The sequence below is a fragment of the Eptesicus fuscus genome, chromosome 6 (genome assembly GCF_027574615.1).
Source record: "Eptesicus fuscus isolate TK198812 chromosome 6, DD_ASM_mEF_20220401, whole genome shotgun sequence".
Taxonomy (NCBI): domain Eukaryota; kingdom Metazoa; phylum Chordata; class Mammalia; order Chiroptera; family Vespertilionidae; genus Eptesicus; species Eptesicus fuscus.
This window is the reverse complement of record NC_072478.1, coordinates 18560722-18579364: the sequence shown is the minus strand read 5'-3', so window position 1 is coordinate 18579364 and position 18643 is coordinate 18560722. Positions and strand designations below refer to the sequence as shown.

At 49.3% G+C, this 18643-nt stretch overlaps 1 protein-coding gene across 3 annotated transcripts in view; it reads left to right on the top strand.

The window, feature by feature from the left end:
* Positions 1-14666, top strand: part of LOC103300904 (ultra-long-chain fatty acid omega-hydroxylase) — a 29122-nt gene extending 14456 nt beyond the window's left edge. For 2 of the 3 annotated variants that reach the window (XM_008157834.3, XM_054717313.1), the window contains 10 exons: positions 522-575; positions 681-808; positions 1009-1130; positions 7167-7434; positions 8875-8941; positions 9052-9181; positions 11620-11753; positions 12560-12624; positions 13245-13327; positions 13679-14666. In XM_008157834.3, the coding sequence (XP_008156056.1) occupies positions 522-575; positions 681-808; positions 1009-1130; positions 7167-7434; positions 8875-8941; positions 9052-9181; positions 11620-11753; positions 12560-12624; positions 13245-13327; positions 13679-13862 (1235 nt within the window). In that variant the 3' untranslated portion in view covers positions 13863-14666. Of the gene's footprint in view, positions 1-319; positions 363-521; positions 576-680; positions 809-1008; positions 1131-7166; positions 7435-8874; positions 8942-9051; positions 9182-11619; positions 11754-12559; positions 12625-13244; positions 13328-13678 lie in introns of those variants that run through there. The other variant, XM_054717314.1, reaches the window with a different exon arrangement.
* Positions 14667-18643: the final 3977 nt, after the last annotated feature.

Here is an 18643-nt window from a genome sequence, read left to right as displayed (position 1 = left end):
ACTGGTGCAGGAGGGGACATGGTCAGATAAGATCCCCATGGGGCCAGGGTTCAGGGTAGGCTGGAGAGGGCAAGGATGGAGGCAAGCATAGAAGATATAATTCAGATGGCCCGAGCTGGCAGAAAAGTGGGGATGGATGAAGTTGAAGAAGGCCATTCTGGGTGGGGAGCACAGCCTGGGCAAAGGTTTGGAAGTGAGAGACAGCATGTGGGGTTATTTAGTGGATGTTGAAGGATGAGGTGGGAGAGGCACACAGGGGCAAGATGGGACAGGGATTTTGATGCTAACCTGAGCTTGAACTTTTTTTACCAGGGCGATAGGGAGCCATGGGAGGTGTTTGAGCAGGGGAGCCTCATGTTCAGGTCAGCATGTTATAAGGATCTTTCTGGGGTAGGTGTTAGGATGGATTGGAGGGGTGAGGTGGGAGGTTGGAGCCCAGAGAGGAGCCCCAAGGAGGTCAGAAACAGAGGTCAAGGGTCAGAATTCTGTATTGAGTCATCATTGCTTCTCTGTCTCCACAGCCGCCATTGCCCCCAAGGATGACCTTTTCTATGGCTTCCTGAAACCTTGGCTAGGTGAGTGTGGGACTGGGTAGGCTGGGGCTTCAGGGAAGAGATGGGTGGAGCATGAGGTTTCTGGGAGTGTTTTCAGTGTTTCTAACCTCAGTCTTCTGGGCCCAGGGGATGGGCTGCTGCTCAGCAAAGGTGAGAAGTGGAGCCGGCACCGCCGCCTGCTGACACCTGCCTTCCACTTTGACATCCTGAAGCCCTACATGAAGATATTCAATCAGTGCACCAACATCATGCATGTGAGTCCCAGGGTTTCACGGGAAGAGGCTGTCCTGGAAGTGAGACTGGTCAGGTTCCAACTCGTGGGGGAGCCATGTGATGCCAGGAGGCCTCACTTCCTTTATCTGTGTTGGGCTTGTGGTGAGCAGGCAGCCAGGTCCTTGTCAGCCAGGCTCTGAGTCGTCATTCTTTGTGCCCATTTGCTGTCTCTCTCTTCCAGGCTAAATGGCGGCGCCTGGCGGAGGGCCCAGTGGTCTCCCTTGATATGTTTGAGCATGTCAGCCTCATGACCCTGGACAGTCTTCAGAAATGTGTCTTCAGCTACAATAGCAACTGCCAGGAGTGAGTGTGGCCTACCTGGGGAAGACAGAACCAGCTGCTGTAAGGGCAAGGTGGTGGGAGGAGAAAGGTGGTGTTAGGCACCTATGGGCTGCTGGTGCTCTGCCAGACAGGCTGCGTGGTTCCAGGAAACTGACATCACCTCTCTGAGCCAGTTTCCTTATCCCCTCCCCCACAATAGAATCCCAATTCCTTCCCCATAGTCATGGTGTGGGAATCCTATATAATAATAGACAAATATGCAAATTGACCATACCTCCGACACACCCACAAGCCACGCCCACAAGCCACACCCACCATCCAATCAGAGAGAGCATGCAAATTAACCCAAACCAAGATGGCTACAGCCACAGAGAGCAAGGTTTCCTAGGTAACAGAGGAAGCCAAGCTTTCTGCCAGCCATTGCAGGCCTAAGCCTCCACTCAAGCTACAAAGTTTCAATTATAGAAGGTAAACAAATTCAAACAAATGGCGGCAGAATGGAGCTTGAGAGGGCAGGCCAGGGTTGCCGCTGACAACAGGGGAAGCAAAGCTTTCCACACACCCTGGCCAGGCCCACCCGCTTAAGGCAACAAAGTTTCAATTATAACCCAAACACAAATGACTTCAGGCCTCAGAGGGAGCCCCAGGCTTGGCTCCGCTCCAGGCTAAAAAGTTTCAATTGTAGAAGGAAAATAAATTCCAGATACCAGGGCCTCCGCTTGCGTTGCCAGGGGGCGTGGCCAGCCTGCAAATCACCACAGGCCCCTCGCTCAGGCTGCCCCACGCCCCAAGGGTACCCCACACTGATCAGGGACACCCTTCAGGGCAAACCAGCTGGCCCCCACCCCTGTACCAGGCCTCTATCCTATCTAATAAAAGAGTACTATGCAGATTGATCATCACTGCAACACACAATATAGCTGCCCCCATGTGGTCAAAGATCCTGCCCCCATGTGGACACAGGATCGCCACCACAAGATGGCCAGCAGGAGAGGGCAGTTGGGAGGCACCCGGCCTGCAAGGGAGGGCAGTTGAGAGGGACCAAGCCTGCAAGGGAGGGCAGTTGGAGGTGATCAACCCTGCAGGAGAGGGCAGTTAGGGGTGACCAGGCCGGCAGAGGAGGGAAGTTGAGGGCAAACAGGCTGGCAGCAGAGTGGTTAGGGGGTGATCAGGCTGGCAGGCAGAAGCGGTTAGGGGCAATCAGGAAGGCAGGCAGGCAAGCAGTTGGGAGCCAGCAGTCCTGGATTGTGAGAGGGATGTCCGACTGCCCGTTTAGGCCCGGTGGGATCGGGCCTAAACGGGCAGTTGGACATCCCTCAAGGGGTCCCATGTTGGAGAGGGTACAGGCTGGGCTGAGGGACAACCCCCCTCCGTGCACGAATTTCGTGCACCGGGCCTCTAGTTAAATGAGATAATATGAATCAATGGCTTTGCGCATAATAGGTGCTCAATAAATGCTAGTTTCCCTTATTGTATGAAGACTATATGGTCTTGGGAAAGTATCCCCCCACTTTCTGAGCCTCTGTTTTTTTGTTTGATGACCATCTCTGACTGTCTGAGAGATGCTTTAAGGATAAAATGATATAGCACTGCCCTGGAACACAGTAGAGCCCAGTGAGTATTTGTTGAATGAATTAGTATAAAATAATCATTGCCCTGGTTTGTTCATTCATTCATTCATTCATTCATTTATTCATCCATCAGATAGTCACTGTGTGCCTACTATGTGCCTGGCACTATGCTAGCTACTGGGAATATGGTAGGGAAACAGACAAAAACCCATTTCTTTGGAGCTTATAATCTAGGTGGGGATATAAGGAATAAGGGACACAATGAATGTCAAGTTTGTAGCACATAGTAGGTCCTCAATAACAAGCTTCTGACCTTGTTACTCAGGGCTTTTCAGGGATATGTTTCAATTGGGTAAGGTGGAGATGACCTTAGTAATTAATTACTTAATTAGTTAATCTAAGAAATATTTGCCGAGTGCCTACTATGTGCTATTCCTGGACGAGGCTATAAATACAGTGGTCAATAAAATAGATAAGGTCTTGCTCTTCTGGAACTTATATGTTGGTGGGGAAAAAAGCAGTAACCAAAAAAAAAAAAAAAAGAAAAAAGAAAAAAAGCAGTAACCATGAACAAATAAATAAACAAAAAAATGACAGACTGTGAAAGTGCATGAAAACAAGCACACTTCAGGACCAAGGACAGCTCCTTGAAACCCCACCCCAGTGATTTTGTTATCATTGTTTTGTTTTTAAGTCCTCACCTGAGGATATGCTTTGCTTGATTTTTAGAGAGAGAGAGGAGAGAGAGAGAGAGAGACAGAGAGAGAGAGAGAGAGAGAGAGAGAGAGAGAGAGAGAATGTGAGAGAGAAATATGAATCTGTTGCCTCCTGTTTGCACCCAGACCAGGGGTCGAACCCACAACCTAGGTATGTGCCCTGGCCAGGAATAGAATCCAAAACCTTTTGGTGTATGGGATGACGCTCCAACCAACTGAGCCACCTGGCCAGAGCTGTTGTTATTGTTTTAATCACAGCTTTACTGAGATGTAATTCACATACCATACAATTCACTCATTGAAAGTATACAACCCAACCATAATAAATTTTAGAATATTGCCCTAACTGGTTTGGCTCAGTGGATAGAGCATCGGCCTGCGGACTGAAAGGTCCCAGGTTCGATTCCGGTCAAGGGCATGTACCTTGGTTGCAGGCACATCCCCAGTAGGAGGTGTGCAGGAGGGAGCTGATCAATGTTTCTCTCTCATTGATGTTTCTAACTCTCTATCCCTCTCCCTTTCTTTCTGTAAAAAATCAATAAAATATATTAAAAAAAATAAATTTTAGAATATTTTCACCAAAAAGAAACCCTGTATATTTTATTTTATTTTATTTTATTTTATTTTATTTTATTTTATTTTATTTATTTTAGGGGATGATATGACTTTATTGAGTTTATCCACCAGAGTGGAAATAATGTCTGTACAAAACCATACATTTGTTAATGTAACTTTTGTATCACAATTAAAATCCAAACGTTTTTTAAAAAACAGTCATCTCAATCAAAACTCATTACGTTAGAATCAATAGCTTCTTTGAAGCCACAGTTAACACTTAAATAAGGTTAAGCCTCAAATGCAGAAATTTGGTTGATAGGAAAGCTAGTTAAATTTCCAACTTGCTCAAATAGAATGACAAACAGGCAAAATGGTGTTTTTCACAGAGATACAGTCCACAGGATTCGCCAACACTGGACAGCTGTTAGAGCACTCAGAGTCGTGAGATAACAAGAAATCCAGGCATCCCGCCTACCATCACACTGTGAATCAAACTGCCCCTATACATTTGAGCACTCACCTCCCGGAACCCACTTCTCCTCCAGACAATCACTAATCTTCCTTCCGCGTCTACAGAGTAGTCTACTATGGAAACTTCATAGATGCAATTATACAGACTTTTGTTCCTGGTTCTTTTACTCACCATAATGTTTTCAGATTTGTATCAGTAATTCATTTTTTTAAATTGCTGAATAATATTCCACTTACTGCATAAAACCATGTTTTGTTTATTTGATTATTTTTTGATGGACATTTGAGTTGTTTCTACTTTTTGGCTATTATGAATAATGCTGCTATAAACATTTGTGCACAAGTTTTTAAAAATATATATTTTATTGATTTTTTTTTTTTTTTTTACAGAGAGGAAGGGAGAGGGATAGAGAATTAGAAACATCGATGAGGGAGAAATATCTATCAGCTGCCTCCTGCACACATCCCACTGGGGATGTGCCCGCAACCAAGGTACATGCCCTTGACCGGAATCGAACCTGGGACCCTTCAGTCCGCAGGCCGACGTTCTATCCACTGAGCCAAACTGGTTAGGGCTGTGCACAAGTTTTTGAGTGATTATATGTCTTTAATTTTCTTGCATATATACCCAGGAGTGGAATTGCTGGGTTATATGATAATTCTATGTTTAACTTTTTTGAGGAACTGTTGGACTTTTTCCTAAAGTGGTTTTTACCATCACTTTAGGATCCCACCAGTAGTATATGAGGGCTCTAATTTCTCCATATATTCACCAATACTTGTGATTACCTGTTTGTGTTTTTTTTTTCTTTCTTTCTTTCTTTCTTTCTTTCTTTCTTTCTTTCTTTCTTCTTTCTTTCTTTCTTTCTTTCTTTCTTTCTTTCTTTTTTTTTTTTTGGTTATAGCCATCCTAGTCAGGGTGAAGTGGTATCTCATTGTGATTTTGATTTACACTTGGCTAATTATGTTGAATATCTTATCATGAGCTTATTGGACATTTAAAAAATATATATATTTTATTGATTTTTTACAGAGAGGAAGGGAGAGGGATAGAGAGTTAGAAACATCGATGAGAGAGAAACATCTATCAGCTGCCTCCTGCACACCCCCTACTGGGGATGTGCCCACAACCAAGGTACATGCCCTTGACCACAATCGAACCTGGGACCCTTCAGTCCACAGGCCGACGCTCTATCCACTGAGCCAAACTGGTTAGGGCCTATTGGACATTTTTATATCTTCTCTGGAGAAATGTCTATTCATATCTTTTGCCCATTTTTTAATTGGGGTATGCCTTTTTTATTATTGAGGTTAAGAGTTCTTTAAATAGTTTAGATACAAGTTCCTCATCAGATACATGATTTGCAAATATTTTCTCCCACTCTATGGGTTGTAGCAATTTAATTTTAGTGATGTTACATAAATTTGGAATTCCTCATCCTTCTTTGGGCCTGTTTTAAAATGCACCCAGCCCTAACCGGTTTGGCTCAGTGGATAGAGCGTCGGCCTGAGGACTGAAAGGCCCCAGGTTCGATTCCGGTCAAGGGCATGTACCTTGGTTGTGGGCACATCCCCAAGTAGGAGGTATGCAGGAGGCAGCTGATCGATGTTTCTCTCTCATCGATGTTTCTCTCTCATCGATGTTTCTAACTCTATAACCCTCTCACTTCCTCTCTGTAAAAAATCAATAAAATATATTTTAAAAAACCCCACAAATTTAAAAAATAAAATAAAACGCACCCAGATTGTAGTTTTATTCAGGTATGATGAGGCCCAACAGTTCACAAAATGATTGCCATTGAGGTCCCCAAGAGGAGGAAAATGCCACACTGCACAGGGCCACGTGGAGAAGCACTAGGAGAAAGCACGGCAAAAGCCTTTTGGGGGTGTTTCTAGGAATAAATGGGAAATGCAGGGTATGGATTTGCATATTCAGGCACTAGGATCGGCTAGTTTGGAATATTTCAGCAGGCTCTGGAGCAAAAGGGTGCCCCCTAGCTGTCCAGTACTTGGCCCTGGGGTGGTTAAGGCAGGGGGGTAGGGGCTCAGCCTGGTGAAGTTTGGAGTAGGGGCAATGGATTGGTTGGTTTCCCAAAGAACGGCATGCTCTTGGGTGAGTCTCTAAGAATAGGGTAGGGCCGTGGTCGGCAAACTGCGGCTCGCGAGCCACATGCGGCTCTTTGGCCCCTTGAGTGTGGCTCTTCCACAAAATACCATGGCCTGGGCGAGTCTATTTTGAAGAAGTGGCGTTAGAAGAAGTTTAAGTTTAAAAAATTTGGCTCTCAAAAGAAATTTCAATCGATGTACTGTTGATATTTGGCTCTGTTGACTAATGACTTTGCCGACCACTGGGCTAGTGGGTGTGTGGGGGCAATGTCTCTCCAGTCAGGGAGGTCCCAGATGGCAGAGCATCAGGAATACAAGAAAATATAGCTAATCCAGGGCCCCTCTCCCCCCCACTCCCAACATATTTTTATTGATTTCAGAGAGGAAGAGGAAGAGAGTGATAAAAACATTAATGATACGAGAGAATCATTGATTGGCTGCCTTCTGCACACCCCTATTGGGGATCAAGCCCAGGCATGTGCCCTTGACCGGAATCGAACCCAGGACCCTTCAGTCCACAGGCTGACGCTCTATCCACTGAGCCAAACCGGCTAGGGCCAGGGCCTCTCTTTGTCACTTACCCTCTGGGAGAGGAAGCTTGGCCCTACATTCATGGCCCTTCTTCTCCCTGGCAGGAAGATGAGCGATTACATCTCAGCCATCATTGAGCTGAGTGCGCTGGCGGTCCGACGCCAATATCGCCTGCACCACTACATCGACTTCATCTACTACCGCACAGCAGACGGGCGGCGCTTCCGTGAGGCCTGTGACACCGTGCACAGCTTCACCACCGAGGTCATCCAGGAGCGGCGGCTGGCGCTGCGCCAGCAGGGGGCTGAGGCCTGGCTCAAGTCCAAGCAGGGCAAGACCTTGGATTTCATCGATGTGCTGCTCCTGGCCAAGGTGAGGCTGGGCCCTGGAGGGTGGGCCCTGCCCAGGACAGCCTTCTTGTGAGCTGCACGAACTGCCTAAAATAATAAATGCCCAAACTAACTTGGGCATAGGATGCAGGCAGATGCAAAACATGTAAGACTTACTGTGTTCGTTTGCTAGGGCTGCTGTAACAAAGTGCCGTACACTAGGTAGCTCAAACAACAGAAATTCATCTCCTCCGTTTTGGAGATAAGAAGTCTGAAATCAAGGTGTCGGCAGGGTTGATTTCTTCTGAGGCCTCTCTCCTTGGCTTGTAGATGGCTGTCTTCTCCTGTATGTTCACGTGGTCTGCCATCTGTTCACGTCTGTGTTCGAATCTCTTCTTATAAGGACTGCAGTAATATTGGATTAGGGCCCACTCTAACGAGCCCATTGTAAATGAATTACTTCTGCAAAGGTCCTATCTCCAAATACGCTCATATTCTGAGGTCCTGAGGGTTAGGACTTGAAGATATGAGTTCCAGAAGTAGGGTGGGAGTGGGGGGGAGACACAATTCAGTCCACAACACTTACATGACCTTGAAGACGTGTGACACCTTCAGCGATAGGTGGTCACCCATTTGTGGAGCTTCTGTGGACTTTCTGAGCAGCACCTGGGTTCTGGATTCAGACAGCCCTAGACTCCACTTCTGACTCTGATGCTTCATGGATGCTTGACCTAAGTCATCTGACTCTTCCCTTGGAGCCTCAGTTTCCTCATTTATGACATGACTAGAGGCCCATTGCATGAAGATTCATGCAAGAATAGGCCTTCCTTCCCTGGCTTTGCTCCCGGCCGCCTGGGAGCCTGCAAGTCCTCGCTTCCGGCTGAGCGCCATTCCTGTAGCTCCCTCCGCCCCCCGCCCTCCCTCTCATAGCAGGTGTCCTGTCCTGCCTGGCTGTTCCTCGCCTGTGTATGCAAATTAACCCACCATCTTCGTTGGGTTAATTTGCATACTCACTCATGATTGGCTGATGTGTGTCATGGAGGTATGGTCAATTTGCATATTTCTCTTTTATTAGTGTAGATTAGAGGCCTGATGCACGAAATTCATGCAAGGGTAGGCCTTCGCAGCCCTGGCTGCCTCGTGGCCCCACTCCCTGCCCACTGGTCGTTCTGGAAGGTCGTTCCAGAAGGTCATTCCACTGTCTGGTCTAATTAGCATATTAGCTCTTTATTATATAGGATGATCACATGACCTGATCACAAGATTGTTGGTGCTAGAGCTGCCCAAGAAACACAAACTCCTTTATTCTCCTCACCTTTGACTCTCCTTCACTCTTTTCATCTTTCTTAGACAAGCTGCATACTTCCATGTTCTTGGAATCCTTTCTCCTAAAGCTTGGCTTAAGAGAGAGAGGGGAGCATGTATGACTTTGGAGGAGCCCCTAGCATGCAGAAGGTTGACCATTGTCTGCTGCCCATTCCAGGATGAAGATGGAAAGGAACTGACAGATGAGGACATCCGAGCTGAGGCGGACACATTCATGTTTGAGGGTGAAGACATGGCGCAAGGCTGGGGGAGGGTGGAGGGGTCCCCATTTTCTGAAGATAGCATCTCTGCTATCTCCAGGAAGCCTCCATGCCAGCTCCTCATTTGCCTGCAGGTCACGACACCACATCCAGTGGGCTCTCGTGGGTGCTGTTTAACCTGGCCAAGTACCCAGAGTACCAGGAGAAGTGCCGGGAAGAGATCCAGGAAGTCATGAAAGGCCGGGAGCTGGAGGAGCTGGAGTGGTCAGTCTGGGGTCATGGGGGTGGTGGGGACAGGTTGAGTCTTGAGTGTGGATCTCTCTGCTCTACCACTTACTGACTTTCTGACCTCAATCTTAAGTGAACAATCGCTTAAGATCCAATTTAATTTCAATTTCTTTAACCGTAAAACAGGATGACAACAATGTATCTGCCTAGCTCATAATGTAGGAGTTCTTACTTAGGAGTGTCTTAGTTAGCAATGGTTGCAATAATGCTGCATAACAAACAGCCTCTAAACGTAGGGGTTTACAGCAAGCATTTATTTTATTTCTTGCTCTCGCCTGCACGTATTTCTTGCTCTTGTCTGCATATGACCTTTGACCTTCTGGGCGATGCTGAGTTGAATGGGGTTGCTTCCAAACTGAGGTTTGGGCTAAGGTCTGTTCCACATAGCGCTTCATTCTCCTGAACCAGCAGCTACTCTGGGCATGTCCATCTCAAGGTAGACTTCAGAAGCACAAAGAGGCACACAACTATAAACATTTTTATAGGGGTGACATTGATTAATAAAATGATATAGCTTTCAGGTGTACAATTCTATAATACATCATCTGTATATTTTATTGTGTGCTCACCACCCTAAGTCAAGTCTCGATCCATCACCATTGAGAGCCAGACACTTAAAACCTCTGCTTGCATCTCAACATTCCATTACCTAAAGCCAGTCATATGGCCAGGCACAACACAAATGGGCTGGGACATGTATTCCACCCACCGAAGTGGAAGGCACTGCAGAATCACAGGGCACAGGGCACGGGTGTATAATCTGAATACAAGGAAAAGTGAAGAATCAGGAACAATAATCCAATTGACTTCATATGTGTGCTGTGTAGAGCTGCTTCTGGGTGATGCAAAGAAAACACAGCATTAAATAGCATTGAACAGTGAGGAAGTAGTTCAATGGCAAACTTTCAGATTTGGAACTCAGAGAGAAACTCTCAGTTGGGTGCTATTGGATCTTTAACACCTTGCTAACTGCTTTTTTTTTTTTAATCCTCACCTGAGAATATGTTTGGAGAGAGGAAAGGAGGGAGGGAAGGAAGAAGGGAGGGAAGGAAGGAGGGAGAGGGAGAGAAAGAGAGAGAGAGAGAGAGAAACATCTATGTAAGAGAGAAACATTGATCAGTTGCCTTCTTTACGCTTCCCGACTGGGGATCAAACCTGAAACCCAGGTATGTGCCCTGAACAGGAATTGAACAGGTAACCTTTCAGTGCATGGGACAACCCTCAACCAACTGAGCCACTCTGGCCAGGTGCTAACTGCCTTTTTAAAAAATATATGTTTTTATTGATTTCAGAGAGAGGATGGAAGAGGGAGAGAGAGATAGAAACATCAATGGATCAAAGAATCATTGATCGTCTGCTTCCTGCACTGCCCCCTACTGGGAATGGAGCACAAAACCAGGGCATGTGCCCTGACTGGGAGTTGAACCGTGGTCTTCTAGTTCATAGGTCAACCCTCAACCACTGAGCCACACTGGCCGGGCACTAACTGACTTTTTAACAACGGGAGCAGATGCTCCAGGTCCTGAGGACTGGGCAGGAGATGGTGCCTAGCCAGAACTTAATAAGTCTCTTCTGGTTTCCCAGTGGTGCTTATGTTTATGACAGTTTTATGCCAGGCATGCCATTTGCCCTTTAAAGTAGCGACGTAAAGTTTCTTTGAAAGAGAACCTGTTGGTGTAAAGAAAACTACTAGCTCATGAACCAAGAGTTATAATTAATCCAATGTTGGGCTCTGAATTCCAAAGGAAAAAATCTACACGAATAAAAGAGTAAGATGCAAATTGACCGTACCTTTGCAATGGCCACCAGCCAATCAGGAGTGAGTATGCAAATTAGCCCAACAAAGATGGTGGGTTAATTTGCATATGCAGGCGCCCAGCAGCCCGGGGCAGGGGGGTACGCTTGCATCATCACCATGGCGATGACACAGGTGTTCCACACTGCCCCACCCGCTCCGGGCCTCTGGGCAGCGTGGGAAGGCGGAAAGGCGGCTCCGGGCTGGAGTGAAAAGGCGGCTCCCACCGGAGCGAAGGTGGTGCTGGTAGCCAGGGGAAGGAAGGCCCATTCTTGTACGAATCTTCGTGCATCGGGCCTTTAGTTAAGTAAATAATAGTAAAGGAAGCGGATGTATGGATTTTTAATACTGAAGTTGACCCACACAAGCAGGTAAATTGCTGCTGCCTGGGCCCCCTTGGTTTTCCTGGCACCTCCTCCAGTGGCCCCGACTTCCGCACAATTCGTCAGTTAATGGGTTAATGCTGGGCCCGCAGAAGCCCGCTAACACTGCTCTGATTTGCTTAGAGTCAGCCACAGGGTTAACGGTGTGTGCAGGGCACAACTGCAAATCCTAGAAGTTGGGGCAAGTCTGAGATCCTGGCCTCAGAGCACCCACACCCCCATCCCATGCTCCCCAGGGATGACCTGACTCTGCTGCCCTTCACCACTATGTGCATCAAAGAGAGCCTACGCCAGTTCCCACCCGTGACCCTGGTCTCCCGCCGCTGCACCGAGGACATCAAGCTCCCGGATGGGCGCATCATCCCCAAAGGTGCCCACTGTGTGCTCCCTGCCGCCTGGCTGCTCTGTTGCTCATGGGGCTCAGCTTGCTCACCCCAGGTTCACCATCCCTGTAGATGGGGTGGCTCTCTGTGTGGCTGTTGCTTCTGGGGTGATGTGGGAGACCCAGTGTGCAGGGGGAAGATGGAGGTGGGTGAGTATGGATGGGAAGGAAGCAGTGGGTGTGGCAGGTGGGCCCTCTCTAGGTACAGGTAGGGCAGGGTTGGTTTCATTCAGTTGCCAGCTATCCCCTGGAGACCCAGCCCTGTCCTGGGTGATGCTGGGGATCTAGAGAGGCCTCATCTCCAGGACCAGGCGGGGGAATACAGCAGGGCACAGACATTCCCAGCCACGTGAGGTCAGGGATGGGCTAAAGGGAGGGACAGGGGCTGGAGCGGGCCAAAAGAAGGATCGATGGCTCTATCTGGGAAGAATGCAGGGAGGGCTGCTTGGAAGAGGAAAGGTGGGAGGTGAGCCTTGGAGGTTGGAAGTGAAAAAGTGACGATAATGAAAGGCCTTCGATGCCCGATTAAGGCACTTGAACTTGATCCTCAGGGTAGCAGGTAGCCATGGGAGGGGTTTGAGGCTAGGAGAAGAAATGCCAGATGTGTGAGTGAGAAAGAGCCCTGTGTGGCCAGCAGAGAGGTGATGGAGACCTCTTAGGGAGGCATGCAGCAGCCTTTTTTCAGGGAAGGACGGGCAGGGAAGGTGGCAGATAGCTCATGGAACACCATGGCTCCAAGGAAAGCAGGTCTCCCGGACTCCCCTCTGCCCCACTGACCTCACCCCTCCCGACAGGAATCATCTGCCTGGTCAGCATCTATGGAACCCACCACAACCCCACAGTGTGGCCTGACTCCAAGGTGAGCTCCTCCCCCCCCTCCCCCCCCAGGTTCCTCTTCAGAAGGGGCAGTCCTGGGGCAGTGGGGCCTCCCCTGCCCTGCTTCCCAGGGAACCAGAAATTAGGGCTGGATGCAGGACTTGAGCACCCCCACCCCCCCCCCAGCGATCTCCCACTCACTGTGAATTCATTAAGTCCAAAAATATTTATTGAGCTCCTACTGTGTGCCAGACCCTATGCTGGGTACTGAAGACGGAATTCACAGTGAAGTGTAAAGAAAAAAGAGCAAAAATAAGATGATTTTGGGTATTGGTAAATGTACACAGGAAATAAAAAAAATGGAGTGGGGGGTGGGCAGGGGAGTACTTTAGCTCACATGGTGAAGAAAGATCTGTGGAGGAAGAGATGTTTGAGCTGAGACCTGAAAAGTGTGAAGAGCATGGACAAGTGTGTTTCAGGCAGAGTTAACAGCAAGTGCAAAGGCCCTGGGGTGGGAATGCCTGAAAGCAAAAGGAGGCAGTGAGGCTGGAATGCAGTGTGGCTCTCTTTGTCCAGCTGGGCTGCTCCCCAGAGGCTGAGGGAGGGGGCCCAGCTGCTACGGGTGGGCAAGTCCCCAGACTCACCCAGGCTGCTTCTGCTTAGGTGTACAATCCCTATCGCTTCGACCCGGACAAGCCACAGCAGCGCTCGCCGCTGGCCTTCGTGCCCTTCTCGGCAGGACCCAGGTAACCTCTATTTCCCCAAGTCCAAGCCAAGTGTAGGAGGGACACCCAGGCCAGTGGAAAGTCAGGGATGTGCCTGTCTGGGACAGAGACCGCATCCCACCCAGGTGCGCTACCTGCCAACCTGGCATACTCTTCCTGTCCTCAATGCACCCCTAAGCCCCCACATCAGATCTGTGATAGCAACCCTCAGTATTAAGTGCAACTACTGTGTGCCAGGCCCTGAGTTCTGGGCTCATAGGCTCCCAAAGGCTCTACGATGCATTGTTCTGTTTTACAAATGAGGAAACTGAGGCTCGGAGGAGTGATCATTTACCCAGTTTCAGGGATCCCACTCAGCCATTCTTCCTCCAGGAACTGCATCGGACAGAGCTTCGCAATGGCCGAGATGCGCGTGGCCGTGGCGCTGACTCTGCTGCGCTTCCGCCTGAGCGTGGACCGGACGCGCAAAGTTCGGCGGAAGCCGGAGCTCATCTTGCGCACGGAGAATGGCATCTGGCTCAACGTAGAGCCCCTACCTCCGCGGACCTCAGCCTGAGCGCCGGTGCGCCCCTGCGGAGCCCGGGGCCTAAGCCCCGCCTAGAGGCCGAAGCCCCGCCCTCGAGGGGACAGACCACGCCCCTAAGTCCTGTGGACATAGGCCACGCCCCTCGAAGTCCAGGCTCCGCTCAGGAGGATCAAGGTCCTCCACTGAGCAGCGGGTAGGTGCAGGCCACGCCCCTCAAGGCAAGGCCACGCCCCTTGAGTTCCAGGACCCACCCCTCGAGTGCTGCCCTCTGATTTGAGGACCAGGCTAGGCCACACCCCTTGGGCACAGACCCCGCCCCCAGCATCCTGCGGCTTCAGGTCTTCAGGCCTCTCCCACAGAGCCTTCTAAGACCAGACGTCTAAAGCATCCTGGATTCAAGCCCTGTCCCACGCGGATCTGACGGGCTTCTAAATGGAGGACTTGGGAGCTGGAGCCCGAGGTCAGAGCCTTGAACCTGGATATCGCCTTCCTGAGGCCCCTAGCTCAGATGGGCGAACTTCTCAGGCATCAGGCTGCCTCCTGTGGCCCTGCTGTTTGCTTTTCTTGTTTTGTAAACTCAAACCCTCCTTCCAAGCCCCTTCCTTCCTCCCTTACTCAAAGGCCCTTTGCTAAGGGTTTTGATTTTTGTAGAATAAAAGCAAGGGATACAGATATCCACCATCATCCACCCTCTAGCCTGACCAGACCCTGACATCCAGAGCCCAGCGAGGAAACGAGGGACCTGGGACAGTTGGGACACAGCTGAGGGAAGCTGTGAGCTAGGAGGCTGGAAAATCATTTGTCCTTGGACATAAACTGAGACTGTTTGGGACAGTTTGTGTATTCATTTATTTCATCAACAGACTGCATTATTAATTAAGTGTCTGCTAGCACTGGGCCGGGAGCACAGCTGGCCTGAGTCCTGCCCTCAAGAGGACAGGGTTGACAAATGTTGAGCAAATAATTCTACATATAAATATTTACTTAAACTTGTGACAAGTGTTCCAAGGGGGAGACCTTGGTGCTGGGTGAGCATAACATTGGGTGGGGGTGGCTCAGGGAGAGCGTCTCTGATGCTGAAGTGGGAGTGGAATTTGGTGACAAGGGAGAGAAGAGCATTCCAGGCAGAGGCTTAGCATCTGCAAATGTCTGGAGATGAGGGAGAGCATGGTGTGCTCGGGGAACTCACAAGGGGCCAGCGTGGCTGGACCTGGGGAGTGGGGTAGAAAGGAGGAAGGGTGGGTAGGGGCCAATCGTGTAGGAACGGTGGGCCATGTCACAGTTCAGCCCTTATGCTCTAAGGGCAGTAGGGAGCTACAGGGGGAGTGTGAGCAGGAACAGGACACATCATGATCAAACCTGGGCTGGCAGGGAGGTGGCTTGAAAGGGAGTATAGGGGGCTGAAAATCCAGGGGAAAGGGGGGCTGTGGTCCAGGTGGGACAGGAAGGATGGGGGATACGCGGAGGAGAAGGTTAGGGTGATTCTCAAGTCTTTGGCTGGGGGAACTAGGTGATGGTATAGTCCCTGATACGGGGATATAGAAGGTAGGGCAAGGACAGTGTCTACAATAGTCATGAATTAATCAAATTGAACATCTACTGGGACCAATGTCTGAGCTCTCGTGTAACTTTCTAGAAAGGGGAGCAGATCACAAATGATTAAAAAGCAAATAAATAAGTAAATTTACACAGGGCCTTCAAGTCACTGATTTTATTGTGAGAAAAATAGGGAGCCAGAGAGGGTTCTGGGCAGAGGAGGGATAAGACTTGTCCTACAGTCTTTGGCTGCTCTGTTGAATAGAGACGACAGCGGGCCAGGATAGAACTAGAAGATGAGGAGGGGGTGTCTACATTAGTCCAGGCGAGAGGTGACTGTAGCTTCAACCACAGTGGGGGCTGTACAGGTGAAGAGGGGCAATTGGATTCTGATGAGGAATGATTGTTCTAGGAAGGTAGTCCTGGCAGCTTTGCCAACGGAGGGAGTGTGGGGTTCACGAGAAGGGCAGGTCCCCAGGTTTCCAGGTTTGAGCGCCTGGAAAGATTGGAGTGCCATCAGCTGAGATGGGGAATGCTGAATGAGGTAAGTTTTTTTTGGGGGGGGGGCTGAGATTAGCATGTCGGTTTGGACCAGGAGCAGCTGGACCGTCAAGTTGGCACTTGGACAGATGGGTCTCAAATTTGGGAGAGAGTGCTGGGCTAGGATGGACATTTGGGAAACCCCAGAATTCAGATGGTGTTTAAAGCCCGAAGACTCTGAGATACTAGGGTGTGTGTGTGTGTGTGTGTGTGTGTGTGTGTGTGTTCACGAAGGAGGGGCTTAAGGATCAAGCCCGGGGGTGGGGGGGGGTGTCTCCGAAGTTAATATAACAATAATGATATCTAAATTGACTGAGTACTTCTTGGGTGTCCTTCCCATTTAATATTCTCATTTAATTCTCACAGGCACTGTTATCCTGAGATGGATATTGAGTTCCCCAGGGTGAAATGACTTACCTAAGGTCCAACAAAGATATCCTTGGGACCTCAGAGGGGGCCCTGAGTCCTTTTCTACCCCATTCCTTGGGCCTCCTTATCCTGCTCAGGGTCCCTAGACTCTCTTTGCCTAGAAGGGGCATCAGCAGAGATGGCGCGAGGTGGGGGACCTGGAGATGAGTCAAAGCTGGGCTGTCGATCCTGGAGCGCCCCCTGGTGGTGTGTGCTGGGATCGTCGGCCGGAATGCCCTTTCCGAGGTAGACCGAGTGGAAAACATGCAGTCCCAGGCCCTGCAGGAGCCACCCACTGCCTCTCTCACACCCTCATCCCGAGGGGATTATTCCCCAAACATTGCACCAGCCTCCCTCAACCCACTCCCACCACCCACGCCTCGGAGCGCCCCCGTCATGTGCCAGCAGAAATAACTTGACCTTGTGACGCGACTTATATGGGTTCAAACCCAGGCTCTGCTCCTTACTAGCGGTGGCCCTGGCACGTGACTGCCCCTCTGCACCTCGGTTCTCCTGTGGGTTTTATAGGTTCATCCTACTTGTCGTGCACGTTGACTTTTCACTAAGGGTCTTGGTGGATGAATGAGGGAGGAGGGGAGGCATGAGGTCCGTGGGGCCTAGGACTCACCTCCACCTGGGTGTGAGTCTTTAGATAAACCTGGTGCCATCACATAAGGCTCATTCCTCTCCTGAGTGTGTCAGAGGCTCCCTCTGCTGGCTGGTTTGGGGACACAGGCTCTAAGGTGTCTGTGTGTGTGTGGAGGGATTGGGCAGGGGGAGGTGTTGGGAAGAGAGGAGGGGAGAACCCCACTCATTGAACGACTATAACTGTCCACATCGGGCTGTGCTCCTGCTCAAGGCAGGAGCCCCTGTCTAGAGCCCCTCCCTGCCCTGCAGCAAGCGGGACGTTCTGGAGAAATAATGTGCTGGGGAGCAGCCCTGACTAATGACAGTTGGGTGCACGTTCTCTGCTCTCTCCCAGAGGTCCTGAGGGGGACTGAGCCCCAGGTTCCAACAGTGGGAACTTCCTTTTTAAAGCACCTTTTCCCTGCTGCCCTCCCTTCCCTACCTCACGTCCCCCACTGCCTTACTGGCCTCTCCGGGGATCATCTCCCAAAGAAACAACTTGCGGTTGAATTTTTGCCGCAGAATAAAGGATTTGCACTTGAATTCTTGTGTCACAGTCTACTTTCGGGGAATCCAAACTAAGGGACGCACACAGACCTGTGCTTATGCCCAATCCCCAGTCCCCACAGGCTGTTATTATATTCTTCTTACTGAAGAGGAATGTGAGGATCAGAGAGGGCAAGTCATTTGCCAAAGTCACGCAGCTGGGGAGTGGCAAAGCTGGGCTTTGGTTCTGGGCCATCTGGCCCCCAATCTCAGTGCTTGCACCCCTCTTGGAAGCCCCCCTCCTTGATAAGGGCTGAGGGAATGGGGGCCATTCACAACTAGTACTATCCATGTTGTTTGTACCAGAGGGACCTAAGACTCCTTTATAGCTGGTTTCCATGTCTTCAATCTGTCATGAAATAAGAGAAATAATGGCAAACACATGCTTGGTGCTGACCATGAATCAAGGGAGGGTTGTTATAAGCACTTTATTTAGTTATCTCCTCTCTCCAAATATTGTATGACCTTGATGTAAAAAAAAAAAAAAGTTGCAAGTGTAGCCCAGCTAGTGTGGCTCAGTGGTTGAGTGTCGACCTACATATGAATCAGGAGGTCACAGTTCGATTCTCGGTCGGAGCACATGCCTGAGTTTCAGGCCCGATCCCCAATAGAGTGTGTGCAGGAGGCAGCTGATGGCTGTCTCTCATTATTGATATTTCTTTCTCTCCCTCTCCCTTCCTCTCTCTGAAATCAATAAAAAACTTTTCTTTTCTTTTTTTTAAGTTGCAAGTGTAAAAATTTTAAAGGGAAATTCTTCCGTTTCTACTCTCCAGTCCCAACCCAGCAGTTTGGGTTGATGTTTCCCCCTTCAGTTTTTACAAATTGCATATATGAACATTTTCTAGTATCTATACAAACATTTAGGCACACATAACCACTTTTTAAAAAGAGAATTTTTTTTTATAAGAGTTTATTTGAGCCAAACTGATGACATATGCCAGGGAGCAAGACCACATAACCATTTTTTTGAGGACTCCAAACATGTTGGGAAATATCATCTGTTCCAGTTAGCTATTATTGCATAACGAACTGCCAAGACGTTTAGTCGCTTCGGTTGACCAACTTCACTTTGCTCACCAATTTACAATTTGGCAGGGCTCCGCCGGAATGGCTTTCTCTACTCTTTATGGCGTCAGTTGGAGCAGCTTGCCTGA